Source organism: Typopeltis vanoorti, chromosome 4, assembly GCF_054136105.1.
Source record: "Typopeltis vanoorti isolate ZY-2024b chromosome 4, IOZ_Tvanoo_1.0, whole genome shotgun sequence".
NCBI lineage: Eukaryota > Metazoa > Arthropoda > Arachnida > Uropygi > Thelyphonidae > Typopeltis > Typopeltis vanoorti.
In genome coordinates this window covers 129,382,777-129,403,380 of record NC_143552.1, presented here as the reverse complement: position 1 = coordinate 129,403,380, position 20,604 = coordinate 129,382,777, and the positions used below count along the sequence as shown (strand labels likewise).

The window sequence follows — 20,604 nt, the reverse complement described above, 5'->3', positions numbered from 1 at the left end:
CATCCAACCAGTTTTGACCTAGAGGTCTCATCAGTGGGAGCCTGACCCAGAAGTGGTGATACTAAGGTGGAAGTAATGTAGAAGTCATATCACCATATACCAGTTGCTAAGAGGTGTCAACACCTTATTATTAAAATTCTCTGGATTAGAGATAGTTGATGGACGTTTTTTTCACTTGGCTATGCTACCAATTATATATTTGGTTTAATCCTTTATCCAAGTATAAGCAAACAAAGTTTGCGCCTGAAGTATTTTCAGGACCGGGGCAACTCGTGGTAAAGGTGGTATAAGTTCTGATCACTTGCCTTAGTTGCCCCAGTCCTGAAATTACTTCAGGTGCAAACTTTGTTTGCATACACTTGGATAAAGGATTAAACCAAATATATAATTGGTAGCATAGCCAAGTGAAAAAACTTCCATCAACTATCTCTAATCCAGAGAATTTTAATAATAAGGTGTTTACACCTTTTGGCAACTGGTATATGGTGATATGACTTCCACATTAGTACCACCACCTCTGGGTCTGGCTCCCACTGATGTGCTTTTGCGCAGAAGTGGTTGCTTTTCCTGAGATGTGTGAGGCTCTGCTTGGGGGGGGGGGGTAGGTTTTGGCCTGTCTCTGAGTGTGGCCACCGCTGAGATTATGGCTCTGCTTGGTGGTGGGGTGAGCCTGGTAAAGGTGGTATAACTGAGTGGAGCCACTGCTGAGTTTGACAGTCCTTCGGTCACTCGTAGGGAGTGGTCTGGGGGACCGCCGAATTTTTAGAGAGGTCTTTACTTAAACAGCACCTTAATAATGGTCGAAACCAGTCTGGGTAGTAACCCTTCCCTTAATGCATAGCAGTATACATGTCCACAAGGAGATGTGCTTTGCATTATGGGATACTAAGGCAAGTGATCAGAACTTATACCACCTTTACCACGAGTTGCCCCAGTCCTGAAAATACTTCAGGCGCAAACTTTGTTTGTTTACACTTGGATAAAGAATTAAATCAAATATATAATTGATTACCACTATGGATTCTGTACTGTTTATTGGCAGAGAATTTTTTTTGCTTTTGTTGTCCATTTTCTGATGAATGGCACATAGAGGAATTTGTGGAATTTCAAGTAGTTGCTCTTGATATCTATAAACATTTTGATTGGAGCTTACTTAATAGGCTTTGTGTGAACCCCACTCTTTGAGTGGGGTTCACACAAAAGCCTATTAAGTGAGCTCCAATCATATGGTATGTCTCATGATTTTTGCTGCTGGGTTGTCAGCTTTCTCTTGTTGCACATTGTGTATTATGATGGATGAATCTTTATCCTCAAACTTTTCTACTATTTCTGGGATTTCACAAGGTTCTGTTTTTTTTCCTCTTACTCACTTTCTTGAGTATATCTATGGCATTTTCCATTTGCATGCAGATCCCAGTCATTGATTTGCCGACAGCAGTACACTGCACTCCTCTTTCTTATTTGAGAAATCATGCACTATGCTACATAAACCAAGAAAGCCACCAGAATAGGTCCTCTACAACCTTAAATTCTGATTACAAACCGTTTTTTGATGAGATTCTGATAACCTTGTTAATTTCAATTTATGCTAGTAAAACCTCAATCCTATTTTATTTCTCAAAAAAAAAAAATTAATCCTTTTCAAGTATTGCTTTTGACAACATCCAATTTATAGACAAGACAAAATTTTTGCTTTCTCTTCTTGAGAATACTGTAACCTCCAATCTTTCTTGGCATAAACATTACTAATATCACTTTCTCAGCATTCAAGGCACTAGGCTTTCTCTTTCACTCAAAGCATTAATTATTTGAGCAGCTATTAACTCTATATAGATCACATACTGAATACTATTCTCGTGTTTGTGGATGGTGTCCCTAAGAACTCTCTAAAATTGCTTGACTTGGTTCAGCAGAAGGCATTTAAGTTGATTAATGACTCATCGCTTACCAATTGACTCCACACTCTTTTACGGAAAGTTCAGATGATGTTGCCTGCATTTTCTACAATATTTCCATAGTCACTGTTCATCAGAACTGGTTGATAATTCTCCCATTTTAATTATCTGTCAAGTCACATGCAACAACTATATTCAATGCTCCTTTACAGTTTAACTCCTACAAAAAAAAAAATAATAAATAAATAAAAATGAATATTGAAATGAATAAGATATCAGTTTGATATATTATGGAAGAATCCAGTAGATAAAAAAAATTAGTATGGTGCATTTTGTGCTTTTCAAATGAACACAGATGTTTAATTAATAAATTTTGATAAAAGTAAAATAGAAATTTCTTACCCTTTAAAAGCTTTTTTGAAGTATGTAAAAGTGTACCATTGTTGTAGATTATATAAAAATTTCATTTAAAAATTATTACAAGTTGTTTAGTTCAATCTTACTCTGTCTTTATTTTAAAAATATAAAGATAGGGTAAAAATAAATTATAGCTCAAAACAAATTAATGTCCTTCTCAGCTCTGAGTTACCCTTATTTTAGTGTATTTACTGTTATGAATTAATGCCAACTGCCACATGTTATGACTTCTGGCTTCTACAGATAAAACTACAAAGAAAAAGAAACTAAGTTTCAAAAGAAAAGGATGGAGAAAAGCTCAAAGTGGGAGAAAGGCTCAAGCTGGAAGACTGCCATACAATATATCTGAATGGGTATGGATTATATAAAAATTAAAAAATAATCTCAAATTATCTTTTTCTTGAAATATCTTGTTTATAGTATTAATTTATGATGATTTATTATTGTTTTGTGACACCTCCAAGGAGTCTGAAGTCTTATCGAGGGAGGACACCCACACCACAACTCTCTGTCTCCACCTCTACTACCATCATCAATGCCATCTACTGCCACCACTAGTATTTTTTGTCTGTAAATTGTGTATATTCTGAAGGGCCAGTTTGTCTGTATGCAGGATGAAAAACCTGAGTTTCCAGGAGAAAAACCCTGCTGCCTCCGTATGAGATAGCCAATCTCCTATGGAGATTTGGTTGTCTTTACATTTACACAAAGAGATCTACTTGGTTGATTAAATGTTTCGGTTTTCTGTAATTTATAATTCTGGACAGTTCTGAAAATTTTAATAGGGGCATAGCAGAATTATTAACAATGGCAAATATGTGCTAGGATTCTGCTTAGGACATGGACAAACTATTGCTAACAGCAGGTTCCAACATAAATACCTAAACAAGAAAAATCTTATTGATTATGTTATTGTTGAAACTGTTTCAAAGATACAAGTGTATGTAGTGAAGTCTTAAAAAGAAATCAGAGTTAAACAACTCAGAGATATGAAACTGTAGATATACTGAAATAACTTTAGAGACTGAGTGGCAAAATTGTAAGAAAATGTCAATTGACTCAACTAGGAAGGCATGTGGTGAAGTTGTGTGCAATAATCATAAAATAAGAACTCCATAGTGGACAGAAGAAGTTAAAGAAGTACCTATGAAAAGAAAAATCATATGATGTTTCTAGCTAGTAAGTTGCTTTTTGTAGATAAGCTTATATGTTGGTTAGACATACTTCTAATTTTTTAGGAAATGACAATGTAAACTAAATTATTAATTATAAAAACTTTAATTCATAACTATCTATATTTCTACCTATAACTACCTGCCTATATACTGCAAGAATTGAAAAACAACAGAAAAGTAATAATTACTAAAGCTGATAAGGGGAAATGCCACTGTGGTTCTAAACCAATCAGATTACGCAGGTAAGCTTGCCTCTTTACATTTAGATTGGTCTACCTACCTCCCTACAGAATATGATCCCAGAGCTCCCAAATCAGAACATTTCATAGGCTCCTTAAGAAGGTTACCCCTTGGTCTGTGGAAGTGACTAACATGCTTTGATGTTGAAATTCTTTCTTTTAAGGTTACACGGTGATCAGCATTCATATTTATAAATTTAGGGACACAAAAACACGCGTGTTGAACAGATTTTGAAGTTTCGACACCCTGTATCGAGGTCATCATCGGAAGAATACAAGTGTATAAGGAACCAAGCTACATGCTCATGCCCAGTATACCGGTAAACTAAATCTACATAGTTAATTAATCCTTTTCCCTTGCCTGACCTCTAGTGATAAAATAAATAAATAAATAAATAAATAAAAAAAAATAATAATAAAAATAAATGCAACTACAATAAACTGCTCAAGTCCTCATGTATTAATATTCTTCTGGATTTGTACAGTTCTGATTGTTATAATATGATTTCTTTCAGTTGCTGTTGAATGTTACAAACACTTCACCAGATTGTCTTCTTGTAGTGGGATTTTTCTATGGCTAGTTTAGGTTGTTATACAGGTTGTAGATGGGTCCTCCACATTTTTGAAATGGTTAGGTCATCATTTTTGTTGAGATTTGGGTTGTATTTGAGCATTTCACATGACTCTTCAAATTTTCTCTCAAACCAGGTTTTGGTGCGGTGTAGGGACTTGGTATTTTTCCAATCAATTCTGTGGTATGTTTGGAGTGCGTAGTCAGAAAGGCCGGTTTTTCCAAAATGGAGGTGTTTAATGTGTCGTTTGTGTTCATCTTGTCTGATTGGGATAGTTTGCCCTGTTTCCCCCTATGTATGGTATGTTACATGTGCATTGTATTTTGTATACCCCTGGGTGGGCTAGGTATGTAAGAGGATCTTTAGAAGAACTGAGTAGGTGTCTTAACTTATTTAGGGTTTTAAAGGTGGTTTTAATGTTGTTTTTTGCGTAGTGTTCTGTCTATTTTTTCAGAAATGCCTCCAACATAAGGAATGGCAATAGCATTCCTGAAATCTTTTTTTGTTCTTGCTGGTATCTTTATGGAGAATCTTGTGAATAGTCTTTTTACTGTATCCATTTTTTATAAATGTTTGGTTGATGATCTTGTATTCCTGGTTTAGAGCCTGTTCATTAGAACAAATAGTTAGAGCTCTGTGTTTAAGGGTGCTTATGACACCTAGTTTTTGTGTTGGGTAGTGGTAAGAATTTTTGTGTATTTATTGGCCTGTGTGTAAGTTTGCGGTAAACTGAGAAGGAGAGACAGCCAGAGGGAAGACATGTGACAAGTGTGTCTAGGAAAGGAGGAGAGTTGTTTTTTTCTATTTCAATGGTGAATTGGATACGTTTGTGTTGTTTGTTTAGGTGGCTAAGGAAATTTAAAACCTTAAATTTAAAATCTACTATTCTACTACTATTTACTATTTAACTATTCGACTATTATCTACTATTTAAATTTAAAAATTTAAAACCTGAAATTTAAAATTTAAAATCTACAACCCTACAAAACGTAACAAATAGAAAACAACTGAATTAATCAAATCCATCCACACATGGCCCGAAGAAACAACAAAAAAATTAATACCTCATTATGCCCGGGCACCCAGAATTTATGGCCTGCCAAAAATACACAAAACAGAATCACCTCTACGTCCGATTGTTTGAATGAATTGACAGCCCAAATTATCACTTAGCCAAAAAATTAGCAGCCACATTGAAGGAATTGATAGGTCAGTCCCTGTTTTTCACCTGAAAGTATCTTCAGGACCCGAAGATACTTTCAGGCGCAAACATTGTTTGCTCACACTTGGATAAAGGATTAAACTAAATTTATTATTGACTAACAGGCTAAAATCTTTTAACTCTAGACCCCCTCCTCCAGATATATGGACTACCAAAAATCCATGAGCAAAATGTACCGTTATGTCCCATTGTAGATGGAACATAATGTTGATTCCCCCACATACAAATTAGCTAAACATTTAGCCAAAGTGCTCATACAATATACTGGCAACATACCTTCACACATAAAAAAAAACTCAACCCACTTTAATGTCAGTATAGAAAACCTCTCATTGACATAATGATCAGTTTTAATGTCTCCTCCTTATTCACCAATGTCCCACTCAAAAATCTGACCTAGTTACAAACCACATAAGAAATTGGCATCTCTTATCCACTTCCCCTAGAATGACTCTTGCAGTTGCAAACTGTCCTACTATGGCCAAACAGGCAGGACAGACAATATCAGGATATTCGAACACAAGGACTACATCTGTTTCCACCAATACAGCCATCAGGACTTACTGACCATGCATTGGATACCACCACAGAATATGCTGGAAAAGGGCCACTTTAATCCACTGCAGCAAGTACAAGTATGAAAGATTATTCCTTAAACCATCTCGGCTCTCAAAAACTTCCCAAACCTCAACAAATTTGAGTGCATGAAACTGCCCCAAATTTGGGAAACTTACATGCTAAGATCATCAGCCAAATGGCAAAGACAACCCAATTTAGCTGACTAAGTGCCACCTTTAGGACTCTAGGACTGACTTCAGTTGCCTTCCTTCAGCCTCATTTGCTTAGTGCGAGTGCCTGTGTGCACATATCATTGTATTGTGATCCCTGAAGATGGCAATAGCATTGTCAAAATATAGGTAATTATTACAGTTTTTATAATTAATAATTTAGTTTACATTGTCATTTCCTAAAAAATTAGAAGTATAATAAGTCTTCTCTTGGTAAATATAGAGAAAAGAAAGCTAAGTTAAGTAAAAGTAGCCCAACAAAAGTCATGAGAAGATTTTGGACAGAATATAAGAAGATAAATGTCAGAATGTGACAAAATGTTTTAGAGACCAGAGTAGAGCTCTCATAATAATAATTTATATAAAGGGAAATAAAACTGAATGTGAGAAGTATAAAAGAAGTTCCTTATCGAGTATTCCAGAAAAGATTTATGCAGTTATACCAAGAAAGTGTAAAAATAAAATTGTTGAAGGAAAAGTTGATAAAGATTAAGCTGGACTTAGGCCAAATAAAAGCTGCCATAATCAGTTTTTATACCTTGTAATAAATATTTACAAAATTACAGGAATAAAATAGTGATCTGTGTATATTTAGTTTTAGGTCCTAGTTAAAACTCATGTTGACAATTTAATGGAATAAAATTAGCACAAGAAATGAATTAAACAACAATATTTAATGTCTCGAGTATTTCATCTCTATCACAGAGATCTTCAGAGATACAGCATAAATTTTCACATACACACAAACACAAAATAAAGTGAAACTAAATAGATAGTCTCAAAAACTCAACTAGAAGAACTTCCTCTGTGAACACTAGTAGGAGAAAACCTTGGTTGTTACTCAGGATTCCTAAGTATTACAGTTTCCCATATCCCTAATAAATCTCTGTAAGATTTATTTAATGATCTTTTTCTTCATAATAATTATCAACATTTAAGCTTTGTTGATCTAGAAGGAACATTTAATAAAAGTAGCAAGGGAAAATCAAAACATTAAATCTGTAAGGTGTAAATGAAACTGTATTGAACTCAGAAAGCATCTACATAATTTGCAAATTGGCAGTTAGAATTGAAGGATATACAGGAAGATTTGATGTTATAAAGATCAGTTATGAAGTAGCATTATACACTATCTCCTCTGCATGGACCACATTAATGAAGGGATATTAAAACTGATATTCTAGTAAGAAGTTCATCATCATCATTAAATTCCTGCTGGGTGCCTTGAGGTGGGGGGGGGGTGTACAGGATTACTTGATGGTCCTGTTGTTTCATTCTGGGTGTCTTCATGAATCCAATTTGCAAAGTTTCTGGCAATGCCCATTCTTCTTCATTTGTTTCCTATCACTCTGGTTAGAGGGCCTTCCCATCTAGCTGGAGGTCTACTGGGTTTTCTCGTGGTTTATCTTAGATACCAGTTGACGACACAGTAGGTCCACCTGTTGTTGTTGAGTCTTGCAATATATGACACTGCCCACTGTGTCATGTTGCCATATATGGTTTTCACTACTTCTTTTACTCCAGTTAATTTTCTGATAGTTGTATATGTGATGTGGTCTTTTTTACTTATCCCTAAGATTCTTCTTTCCATGGCATGCTGGGTGATTTGTAGACTAAGTTCTTTTGGAGATGTAGGTTAAAAATGGGAGGACATAGCTTTTGAACATGCTGGTTCTTATTTTGATATCTAGCTTAGGATATGTGATTATGGATTTGATACAGTTAAAGGAGGTCCATGTTGTTCTTTTTCTTTTTTGTTATTTCTTCAGAAATATTGTTGTCCATTTCTTTTACTTCTTTTATTCCAGTTAATTTTCTGATAGTTGTATATGTGATGTGGTCTTTTTTACTTATCCCTAAGATTCTTCTTTCCATGGCATGCTGGGTGATTTGTAGACCAAGTTCTTTTGGAGATGTAGGTTAAAAATGGGAGGACATAGCTTTTGAACATGCTGGTTCTTATTTTGATATCTAGCTTAGGATATGTGATTATGGATTTGATACAGTTAAAGGAGGTCCATGTTGTTCTTTTTCTTTTTTGTTATTTCTTCAGAAATATTGTTGTCCATGTTTATTGTTTGACATGGTAAAATTATTTAGTTGGATTGTTTGGGTTTGGCAGTATTTATTTCTCATCCATTTGGTTTTGTCAGAGTGAATTTTTAGTCCTATTTTATTACAGGCATCATGAACTTTGATGAAGCATTATTTGAAGTTGCAGAGGGTCTTGAGCTATGAGTATTATATTGTCTGTAAACATTATTTGGAGTAGCTCTCCATCGATGTTTATGCCACCTTTTAAGTTGATTTTCCTTAAAATGCTTTACAGAGTACATGTAAAAAGGTTTGGTGATAGGAGTTGTCCCATACCAAGGTCATATGGTGTTGAAGACTTTTTTAAAGTCGATAAATAGAAAGCAAAGAGGGATCTGGTATTCTTTGCATTGTTCATTAAATTAGTTGACTACTTATTGTAGAATAACTTTTTTTGAATCCTAACTATTATTTTCTTGAAGGGTGGTTTCGATTCTGTTTGATATAATTTTTGTCATTAACTTATATGTGATAGCAGACATATAAGACAGTAATTCTTGATGTCTGCTATGTGCCTTTTTTGAAGAGAAGAATTGTTTGATATCTTCCATTTTGATGGTATTTTTCCTTCTTTTAGGTATCAAGTAAATCTTTCGGTCAAAGCTTCATAAAGTTGTGGTCCTCCTTTTGAATATCCTTAATTTTCATCTGATCAATGCCAGGAGCTGTATTTGGTTTCTTGATTTTTAAGTGCATATTCTATTTCATCTGGGAGTACTTCTGGTACATCGTATATATTATCAAGTTTTGGTTCAGGTAAAGGATGTTTTGATTCGAAAAGGTCATTGTGGAAGTCTTGTACTATCTTTTCCATTTTTTTTTTCTGTTTGTGTGTGTCTTCTTCTATCTTGATCTAGTAGTGCTGTTGGGATTGACCTTTTCATAGTTAATTCACTTTCAACTCTTTTTATACTCTAGATTCAATAGTGTTTCTCAGTCTTTTTTTGCTGTAGGTTTGATAGTCCTCTGGGATCTTCTTTCTTAAAACTTTGCAAATAATTTTATATTCAAATTGTGAGTTTGATTTATCTTTCAGTTCTCTTCTCTTTTTTAGTAAATTCAAGGTTTGTATGGAGAGTCTTTCTTTTTTGGGTGTTCTTGATTGACCATAGAATTTTCCAGGAGCATGTCATAATCCTTGTCAATGTCATATTCGGTGATATTCCATTTTATTTGATCAACAGATTGCTTAAACAAATCAGGATCTAAATGTTTGGGTTGCTTTGCATGGTTTGCGATCCCTCTATTTTTTCTCTCTTCTTTTGGTCAATTTGTAGGATGGTTCATAGTGGTCTGTAGTCTGAATGGATGCCAAAATACTTTCTGCCAATTGTCTCTACATCTTGAACTATTCTTTTGCAGTCTGTTAGAATGTAATCTATTTCATTTCTTATATTGCCATTTGGGGATTCCCATGTCCACTTTTTTCCTGCTCTTTTTTGGAAGAAGGTATTCATGATGAAAAGTTTTACTGCTTCTGCAAATTCTAGAAGTTTCTCTCCTCTTTCATTTCTGTTACCTAGTTCAAAGGGACTGATGAAAATTTCTTGATTTCTGTCCTTCCCAATTTTAGAATTAAAGTCGCCACATACAAAAGTGTACATGGACTTTTGCTGTAGCAGCTCCTCAAGATTCTTGTAGAATTCATTTATCTTGTCATCACTTGAGGCCAATGTAGGAGCATAAAGTGATAATTTTAAGGATGGTCTTTCTTCAAAGTTCTACCATTAGAGTGCCAAATTTTTCAGAGAGAGAGAATGTTACACAAAATGATTTTTTTGGTTAGTCTTTTCCTTATAATTAATCCAACTCTACCTTGTTTTGCCTTGTTGGTTGCTGGACCAAGGAATGAGTCTTCATTCCGTCATGCTGTTAGTTCTTTTGTTCCTTTCATTTTGTTTATAGCCAGAATGTCCATTTTTGTGTTGCCTAATTCTTTAAGTAGGAAGTCAGTTTGGAAATCCTTTGCCAGAGTGCAGGTATTCAGGATACCTATAGTCGGGGTAATCTTTCCAAAAGATGGCCCCTGACTCATCCTTTTTCTTTTCTGCCAGTGTGTGAGAGTACAGTACTCAGGGCCTATTCTTCTGTTTTGCTGTCATTTGTCATGTTATTTCTGTTGACTTTGTGTACAGGATATCACACTAGTATTACATGAAAAGTTTGTCATTACTAATATCCTGACTACAATTCCAAATTATCTTCTGCCTGTCAGGATTCCAGTATTGTCATTGTATTTCAGTCTTCAAAGGCAATTCTTACTGTACCATCCACCCAGATCTTGATCTTCCTCTGGCAAATTTACTAACCTTTCCTCTTCTATTTAAGTGACCACACCACCTGAGATTAGCTCTGTTCACACATATCTGAATGCTAATAATGTCAAGTTCCTTTCTAATATCATCATCATTTTTAATATGATTATATCATTGATGCCATGTGTTCACTCTCTAATTTTTCTCAGAACTTTTCCAGTCTTTGATCAAGTATTTTATTTCTAACCCAGCCCTCAGATCCATGAGTAAAAATTGATTCAAACACTGTCTTGTACACAGCTATAATATAGTGGTTTGACTAATTTTATTTGATTCCAACCTTGCCAACTTTCCTTTTTGTTATCTATTTCCATATTCAATTTATCATCTTCACTAAAAATTGTGCCTAAATACTGACATGTTTTATTTTTTCTATAGGTTCTCCATCCAGTTCGCAATTAATGTTTTTAGTGTTTCAGTTTGGTTAGGAAATCCTGCAGACTTGCACTGGATATATTTAGAGTATAACATCATCTTCATAAAGTAAAGAGCTGAGATTAACATCTCCAATTTTGATATCAGGTTTAACACTACTTTCCTTCATAATGTGATCCATATAGATGATGAATAACAGTGTTGATGATGTGGACCCTTGTCTCACATTTCATTTAATATTAAACCATCTTCCTGTGCCTCCTTAAAATTCTAACTGTTGGCATCCAACTTAAATATAGACTATGTATTGCTCGATGTATTCCCTTTACACCATATAACTATATTTTTTAACAACTTTTCTCTTGGCGCCTTATCATGTGCCTTTTTCAAATCTACAAAACTTTAATGCAGATCCTTGTCATATTCCCATGATTTCCCAACTATTTCCCAGTTTATTATTAATATCAGTTTCATAAATTAAAACTGTAAAACTTTTAGACCTCCATATTTGAGTATTTCTGGTAAAATATCATCTACTCTAGCTGTCTTTTCACATTTTGGGTTTTTTTTATGACTTTTTCTAGGTTTTTTTTTCATTCCTATTGAATGTTTTCTATCGCCATGCTGTCACTGCTTGTTTCTTGCAGTCTTTCAGATTAATGATTGCTAAATGAAACAAGCTGTAGCAACATGGTGCTAGAAAACACTCAACAGCAATGAAGTCAGGAATATATATCAATACTTGAAGTGATTACTTTGAAATACTCCAGCCATCTAGAATATCTTTATCTTTTCTTAAAGATAATAATTTGTCTTAAAGTGAAAATCTGATCACCCACAACCTATATTTGGTTCGAACCCAGCTTGTTTTTCTCCAAGTTTTCTTTCCACAATTTTTCTTAGCCTTTTCTCAAGTTGTTGTTGTTATGTTCCGTCAAGTTGTTTTCGACTCCTGGTGATTCTATGAACACTTTCCATTCAGATCTGTCCCTGGCCATATCTTTCAGAATTTCCAGGTGCATTACAGTTGCTTCTTTAACTCCATCCACCCATCTAATTCTTGGTCTTCTTCTTCTCCTACTTCTATCAACTTTAGCAAGCATCATCTTTTCCCTCAAGTATGCTTTCATACATTTTACTTGGAACACTTAATAAGGATATTCCTCTGTAATTCTCACATGCAGTTTATTTTCTTTTTTATAGATGGGTACTATGAAAGCTCTACTCCAGTCATCTGGAATTCAGCTCTCTGACCAGGCCTCCATATTTAAGCATTTCTGGTCAAATATCTACTACAGCTAGCTTTCCAAATTTTTGTTTTTTGATCACTTTTTCTACTTCAAGTTATTACATGTATTCCTGATTGCATTCCTGTGAGTGCTTTCTACCACCATGCTGTTACTGCTTGTTTTAATTAGCAATCATTTTTGAAATATTGCCAAATGAAACAACAGTGGCAGTGTTGTGGTAGAAAATGCTTAACAGGAATGCCATCATGAATACATATCACTACATGGTATAATTACTTTGAAATACACCAGACATCTAGAAAATCTTTATCTTCACTTTTCATGTTACCTTTATCATTTTGGATTCCTTTTACTACTCTTTCCTCCATTCCTAAGCTTTTTTCAATAACCTCCAGAATATTTTGCTGCCTTCCTGATATTTATTTCTGTGTTCTTACCAAAGTCTTCCCATGATTTTTGTTCAGCTAGTTTTACACAGTGCTTCACTTTCTTACATTTTTCTCTGTATTCTCTAAGATCAGATCACAAGCTTGCTTACTTGTTAAAAACTTTTGATACATTTTCTTCTTTCCCTTGACTGTCTGTGTAACTTCCTGATTCCATCATGGTGTTCTGATTTTTCTATCCTTGCAGACAATCTTGTTATCTGGTGAATCTCCAAGGTCTGGCTCTTGTTTTCAAACTCTTGCATTTTTTCTGGAATAATATTTATGTATTTGATTCTACAGTTCACTTGTGAGAGCTGCTCAACTTTGATTTATTTGGAAAATTTCTTATACGCTATTCTTCAATAAGAAATTCAGTTTTATCCTACTTAAAACTAAATTATGACCACTTCCAGTTTCGTATCCTCTGTGTACTCTTATGTCCTGAACTAGTGGTAAAACATCTATCAATAATAAATGTAGTCTATGAGATTTTTCTTATTTCTTGCATCTTCTCTCCATATGAATTTGTGCATATGAATTATTGCATCTTCTCTCCATGTGAATTATTACTAACACCACATTCTAATATAATGTTTTTATGTTAGAACGTGGTATTAGTAATAATTAGTGCATGTTCTGAACAGATGAAATCCAGCAGATACTTATCATTATTATTAACTTTGCTCTTTTCTCTAAATCTTTCCAAAACATTTCTGTATGTGTGGCAATCATTTCCTACTTTTCTGTTTAGATCTCCAACAGAGTCCAACTTTTCGTTTTTCATTGTGTTCCTTAGTAGAGCCTTCTGTGGGACCATAGGCACAAATAAGTCTCATTGTCCAGTTCCCCATTCTGACATTTGTCCACATCACCGAGTTACTTGATATTGCCTGCCATTAAAGAAGATTATCCTTGTATTTAGTGTTGAATACTATAGGTACTCATTCTTTTCCATGAACTTCATTGCCTGAATATCACATTTTGTATTTGTTGGTTAGAAAGATCTCCCGTTTTTGGTCTTCTTTGTTTCAGTAACACATATTATGTCAATCTGGTACTTGTCCAGTTCTTCTGCTGGTTTTATTTCTTTTCCATTGATGCTTTTTATGATGATGGTGCTAGTCTTGAACTCTGCTGATGTGAGTTGGGATATGTTCCAGGGATTTGTTGGGATTGACTTTTTGCTGTTCTCCTTAGGTTCCCTGACAAAATCAGAAGGGGTGGGAGGGCTTGTTTACCAGGCATGAAATTCTGTCATGTTGTAACATCATTTTGCATTATGCATCGTTTAAGCCAATAAGAATACAATTTGGCAATACAATCAAATTGCCAACCCATCCTCATTCATTCAGTATCCAGGTAGACCCTTAACAGGGTGCACCATAAGAAATTGAGTATTAGACATTATATCAGAAGCTCTGATCAGTTCTCCATCTTCCTTAAAGGCTACATGAAATTCTCTTCTCAATTATCCAACTTTGATCCTTAAGTACCTCTCTGTTCATTGTAAGGAACACAAAAGAGAAGCCTTGATCAGTTCTCCATCTAACTTTGATCCTTAAGTACCTCTCTGTTCATTGTAAGGAACACAAAACATTCTTCAGGTTTTCTGAACAAGAAGAGTCTTTGCAGAATATGCCATCTTCACTAAATACAGAGTAATGTAGAACAGAAAAACACAAAATATTGCACGTGAGTAGATTCCTTATGGAACAGCTTTATAAAGAAAGAGCTATGAAGCATCATTAAATTATCCTAATTTGAACTGGTCTGATAGCATGTGTTTATCTCCTTTATGAGAAATAATGCTTCTCCAATCTGTTAATTTTTTCCAGTTAACTCTAGGAGTTATCTACCAATTTGTTGCCTTACTAAAGCTGTGGCGGCACATTGTTAGATTTTTTTTTTCTATTAAAATAATGTCATTGTCTGCGCAGTTAGCCGAATGGCTATGTGCTTCGCAACCATATGCCTGGGAAAGGAGTGTCCTGGGTTCGATTCCCGTCACTGACATTGAGGAGCTTAGGATCTTTCTCAGACAGAGCCAACTTAGCCGATCTTGGGCATGGACTGCAGGGTTTTTCTCCCCAGTTTATCTGGGGTTTTTCATCCCACAAGGCAAACCAGCCTTGAGAACTCAACATATCTTATGTCTGTAGAAGTGTTGAGTTCTCAAGGCTGGTTTGCTGCTTGTGGGATGAAAAACCCCACAGGGAGGTATAGGGCTAACCACCTTATCCTTGAGTATGGTTGCGGTTAAATGAATAGAAAACTCTTGAGACCACAAGGTAAAAGAGAGAAAAAGGAATAATAATAATGTCATTTAGAATAATATATACGTGTGGCACGTTGTATCTCATTCTGTTTTATTTTTTGTACTAACATTGCCTGTGATACATAGGCAAAAATTTTACTAATAAATAAATAGTTTAATTTAAATCATCCTTTGTTATTTGATATAAACTATGAAAATAGAAAACATCAACCGAATTCTCTTCCGTAGCAAGTTTACAGAACAACTGATTACATATTTTTACTTTTTTTAGGCACATTATTTAGTGAAGATGACAAAATGGAAATAAATAATAGAATTAGTAAAGCTGATATGATGGAATCAGTTGAATAAATCTATATGGAATTGAGAGAAATCAGCCAAAAAGATCAAGCTACAGCCATCTGTCTCCCCAAATTTTTGGAGCCCCCTTACTTTGCAAATTTTTGGTATCTTTGCACCTAGTCATAGACATTAGAAATTTCCTGACATGCAACTTGTTAAGATATTCATCCAAGCTGCTGGTTTCCTACTTGTTGGGAAGACAGACTCATACATTAAAATTTACAGACATTTTATTGATAAAAAATATAATCCTGGGACCCATAGATCTCAAATCTCTACAAATCTGGATGTGGTCAACCTGTTTACTGTGTCTAAGGATGAAAATCTATTGCTTCTACAAAGAACTCTGCCTACCAGTCACCATCATACTGTTTTGAACAGCACTTTCTTCCAGTTTGGTGACAGATACTGTGAACAGACAAAAAAAAAGTTTGCAACAGGCTTATCAATTTTGCTGGAGCCTCCCAATATTCTTATTGAATCCTTTGATAGATAGGCCTTGGATGGTGATGATATAAACTGAAAATATGGCCCAGAGATTGCACATGGCATCTTTCTCAAATGGCCAGAACCAAAATAACAGCTGGTTGAATTCACCTTCCAATTAAGCAGTTTAAATCTCAGAAAACGTTTTACACTTCAAGTGGAAGACAACAGATCCCTCCCATTCTTTGACATAATTAAGCTCTGTCTTAAGTCATGGGAAATTGATACAGCCATACTTGTCAAGGTTTGGGGAATGTTTCAAAGCTGCTGTTTCCAAAAAACAGTCTCACTGACTTATAATGACGTCTGTGTAGCAGTTTTGTTTTTCTTTATTTTATTCTGTGTGAAGGCGCATCCATGGCATGGTCTGCTAGACCCAATTTTCCAAAGCGATGATACTAAATGTATTTTTTATATATCAGTACCAAAAATCTGGAAGACAGTCATTTTAAGATCAAATTAATACTTGTTAACTCTCTCTTTATCGAAAAGAGATAAAGAGAAATAAAAATTTTAAACTTTTATTTTGTGCTCTGAAGGATGCTGGGTATAACACCAGCAAAATATCAGCAAATAAGTAAGTAAATATTAATTATTTTCTTATTATTCTTATGTTGTGAATTAAAACCATTAAATAAACTAAACATGAACTGCTAATACATGTCTTTCTATCTGGTGTGGAGAGTGTTTAGAACTTATTGTAGATGATTTTGAAGCATTGAGCACTGCAAGATTTGTCAGTGAGTAGGATTAGTGGAAAGTGTTGTCATCAGCAAAACTGTGGTCTAGGATCTAAAGTCAGTGAAAGCAGCTCATTTATATATATGGGAAGAGAGCAGGTGAAATAACAGAGCCCTGAAGACCACCTGAATTAATACGAAAATCTGAAGAGAGAATGACCTGAGAGAAATCTGGCAATCTAGTTACAAATGGAAAAATGCAGACCATAAAATGGCATTTTGTTGAGAGGTTCTCAATGCCAAATTCTATCAAATGTCTTTGAAATGTCATGTAGCAGTATGTTTCTCTGAACCTTTCACAGACACTTGTCCAGAAGTGGATGATGTAGATGAGACCTGCTGTGGAGCAGAATACATATGATCACTGATTAGTTAACATTTCTCCAGGTATCTAAGAAGTATACTGTTGATGGCCTTCTCCAGTACTTTAAACAACAATGAGGTGAGAGCAGTAGGTCAATAGTTTGATGGTAGACATTTATCATCTTCCCTCTGCCATTTTTTTTTAATTGAACATATATGTACATATGTGAATTTATTTCAGCGGAAACAGTCTTCCTTGAAGTCTTTTTTCATAGCTGACATCAGTGGTTCTTTGATTATGAACTAGAAAAAAAAAAAAAAATCACTGAGCACACCACAGCTCCACTTGTCACAATATGCAACTCCCATCCACAAAAGGTAGTAAACTTGTAGTACATGTACTGTGAGCGGGCTAAGGATTTATTATTATTTTTTTTATGTTCATTTATTTTTTACATAATTCAGAAATAAAGTTGTTGAGCACAACTTTTGTCCATTTGTGCATCCAATGTTGCCTAAAAATAAAGCTGACCTTCTGGCATCATTCGTTTCATCCATATCTTATAAAGATGATCAAAACAAACACCACCTTCTTTTCTAGAACATTGCATTACATTCCTCCTGTGGCCTTTTTCTGGAAAAATATCAGAAGTCTTTAACAAGGATACCAAAAAGAGTTCTGGTTCTGATCAGATCCAATCAGTTCTGCTCAAGAGATGTGCTCCTTAACACTTTTTCTATACCTTCTATGTACTATGGCAGGGGTGTTCAACCCGTCGATCACGGAGCGATTTTTGGTCGATCTCTTGTGTATTCCTCCTTCCTTACAAATTTAATTAAAACTGAAAACATAATATTTTATTTATCCTTATTTTGTATTATTTTTAATTTGCTTCAAGTGTATTACTATTGTTTATTTATTTTTCGTCAAAATTGTCAAATCAGTGATTTTCTTATAAGTCCGGGTAAATGAATTAATTTGGATCAGTGGAAGTCAAACAGCGAGCTGAGTGAATACAATTATAAGCAAAGTGTAAAAACTCGATTGTAGCTTAAATATTAAATATTCCAAAGCACATTACATCGACTTTTTTACTTAGGTTAAGTCCCATGAGAATATTGTAAAAAAATAAACTTTGTTTGTCTCGGTATAGTTTGTATTAGATGTTTTTGTAAATAACTCTTTTGAAGCTCACTGTATATATTGCTTTAATAAGAATATGTTAGAGTGTTAAAACAAAGGCAATGTTTTTGTCGCCGAAGCTGTACATGGCAGCATTAGAAAGATTGTTATTGAAACTTGGATGTGTGAGAAAGGCTTGCAAGCTCTAAGTGTAAACATCTCCGAAGTCAGTCAGAAAGAGTTCAAACAACTTTCCGATGGCCGGCAACTTACAATCAAAAGAAAGCAGAGGAGAACCAAATTCATGCCGAACTTGAAACTTAAGATGAAAGACTCATACCGATTCTTTGGGGGTTGCCAAACTTTGTGCGAGGTCTCAGAGGAGGCCTAATAAAAAGGGACTGAAGCAAGCAGAAGGGGTCCTGGTTCCAGAATTGCTGTCAGAGAGGAGGCCGCCCGATCCAGAGTCACCGTCAGAGAGGCTGCCCGGATCCACGTTGCTTGAGAGAGGAGCTTCTCAGTTTGAGACATCGCTAGAGAGAGACTACTTCTAGGCTGCAGACAAGGTTTCAAATTGCCGAAAGGAAAGTTCCAATTGCCGGAGAAAAGTTTCCAGGCCAGAGAGGGATCCAGTTAACAGTTGACGGCAGTTCTAGCTGTTGAAACGGCAGAAAAAGAAGGCAGTCGTCCAGGCATTTTCGGCGAGCCCAAACAGAGGAGAAAAGGCAAGGCAAATTTCCTGAAGCACCTTCACTCATAAGTTTTTCTTTTCATCAAGGGAGAGTAACCTTTTGCCGGAGCTGAATGAGCGCACAGCCCGCTACGTTCCCGATGAGATGCAGCCGAGCCAAAATTTCCTGAAGATCTGAGACTAAAGAATTGCCATAGAACTTTTAGTGAAAGACTTTTGACTGAATGAAAGAAAGACTTTTGAGATATATGTTTAATAATGTTAAGAAATGTCCATAAGAGAATCATTTGGCATGTTAGAGGTTGATATCAAATGTGTAAAGATAACACAGATTTAGATAACTTCTTTACAAGTAAGCTTAGAGATTAATAAGTAAACATTTGTAAACTGAGAGTAGGTAACCTTGTGTGTTAAAGAAAGTATTTAATGTTGAAGAAAAAGGAGGTTCTAATTTTTGCTAAAGAGTTTTTATAAATGGATATAATGACTTTCTTGTTAAAAAGAGTGCTGCCTGTTTGTTTATTTACAACTGCGCCGTTTCTAAAATAAATCGGACTTGTTGAGCAGGAATCTAAGTGAGTTGGCCAAAGCATGAAATTAAGAAAAAGAATAGACCACAACAGTTTGTGAAAGTTTTAATGTAGGAATTTGTGTTAAAGAAAGAGAGAGAGAAATCTACCAGCCATATATTTGAGTTATTTTTGCTAATCAAAGATATTAGTGGCGCAGTCTCATTTTAAATAAATTTTCTAATATCTTAGGCATAAGACTCGTAATGCGAAAGGTAGATAAACATAGCACATAATAAGATAAACGAGAGATTTTGAGAGAGAGAAAGCACGCATAGCAAATTAGAATAACTGAGAATAAAGTATAGAGTAAAAGACATCACAAGTAATTAATAGAAATTACAAGTATACAAAGTTAAATAATAATAAAAGTTTACAATGTCACAGTAACGACTGGATAGCAAAAGTAGACATATAACAAAAGCACATCGTATGCATTTAGTTTAATTTGAGGATAATCATGAGTGTGTCAAAGAAATCGAAGACGTATCATTTTCACAAGGCATGGGAAACAGATTTTTTCTTTACAGTGGTAAATGGAAAGTGTTGTTGTTTTATTTGTAATTCATCTGTAGCAATTCCCAAAAAAGGTAATATTGAGAGACATTTTCGTTCGCTGCATGCAAAATATGATGATTTTCCCAAAAATTCCGAAATACATAAATCAAAAATTATAAATTTAAAAGGCAGGACTTTCTGGACAACAAAATATGATTTCAAAAGTAATAAATAAACCAATATCAGTCACTACTGCATCTTTGAAAGTGTGTCATTTATTAGCAAAAATATAAATGACTGCGAATTTAGACATCTCCCATATTTATTAAAATTTTTTGAACAGAATCAAGAAATGCTTCGCTATGATTTAAAAGAATTTATTCGTGAAATAGAATTAGTTGAGGAAGAAATAAATTCAAGATTTAAAGATTTTAATAAAACTGAAATGATTGTATCTTTTATCAATAATCCATTTCAAGAAAACTTGAACATCACAGAAATTTCGAATAAAATTAGTGGGCTGTTTGGTATAAACCAAGCTTAAGTAGAACTTGAGATAATAAACATTCAGAATAGTTTACATTTAAAATCGATAAACAATGAAGTCATTTGGAAGTATGCATAAAAAATTCCCAATATTAACTGATATCGTGCGAAAAATTCTGTCGTGTTTCGGATCGGCATACTTGTCAGAATCTGCTTTTTCAAATATGACTGTCATAAAAAATCAATTAAGAAACCAAATTACAAATGATCATTTGGATGATTGTCTGCAATTGGCCACTTCTTCATATCAACTTGACTATG

The 20,604-nt window shown here is 34.6% G+C and overlaps 1 protein-coding gene across 1 annotated transcript in view; it reads left to right on the top strand.

The window, feature by feature from the left end:
- Positions 1 to 20,604, top strand: part of LOC150107671 (uncharacterized) — a 236,160-nt gene that overhangs the window by 185,299 nt on the left and 30,257 nt on the right. The window contains exon 11 of the mRNA XM_090392165.1: positions 2,556 to 2,665. Within this exon, the coding sequence (XP_090248291.1) occupies positions 2,556 to 2,665 (110 nt within the window). The remainder of the gene's footprint in view (positions 1 to 2,555; positions 2,666 to 20,604) is intronic.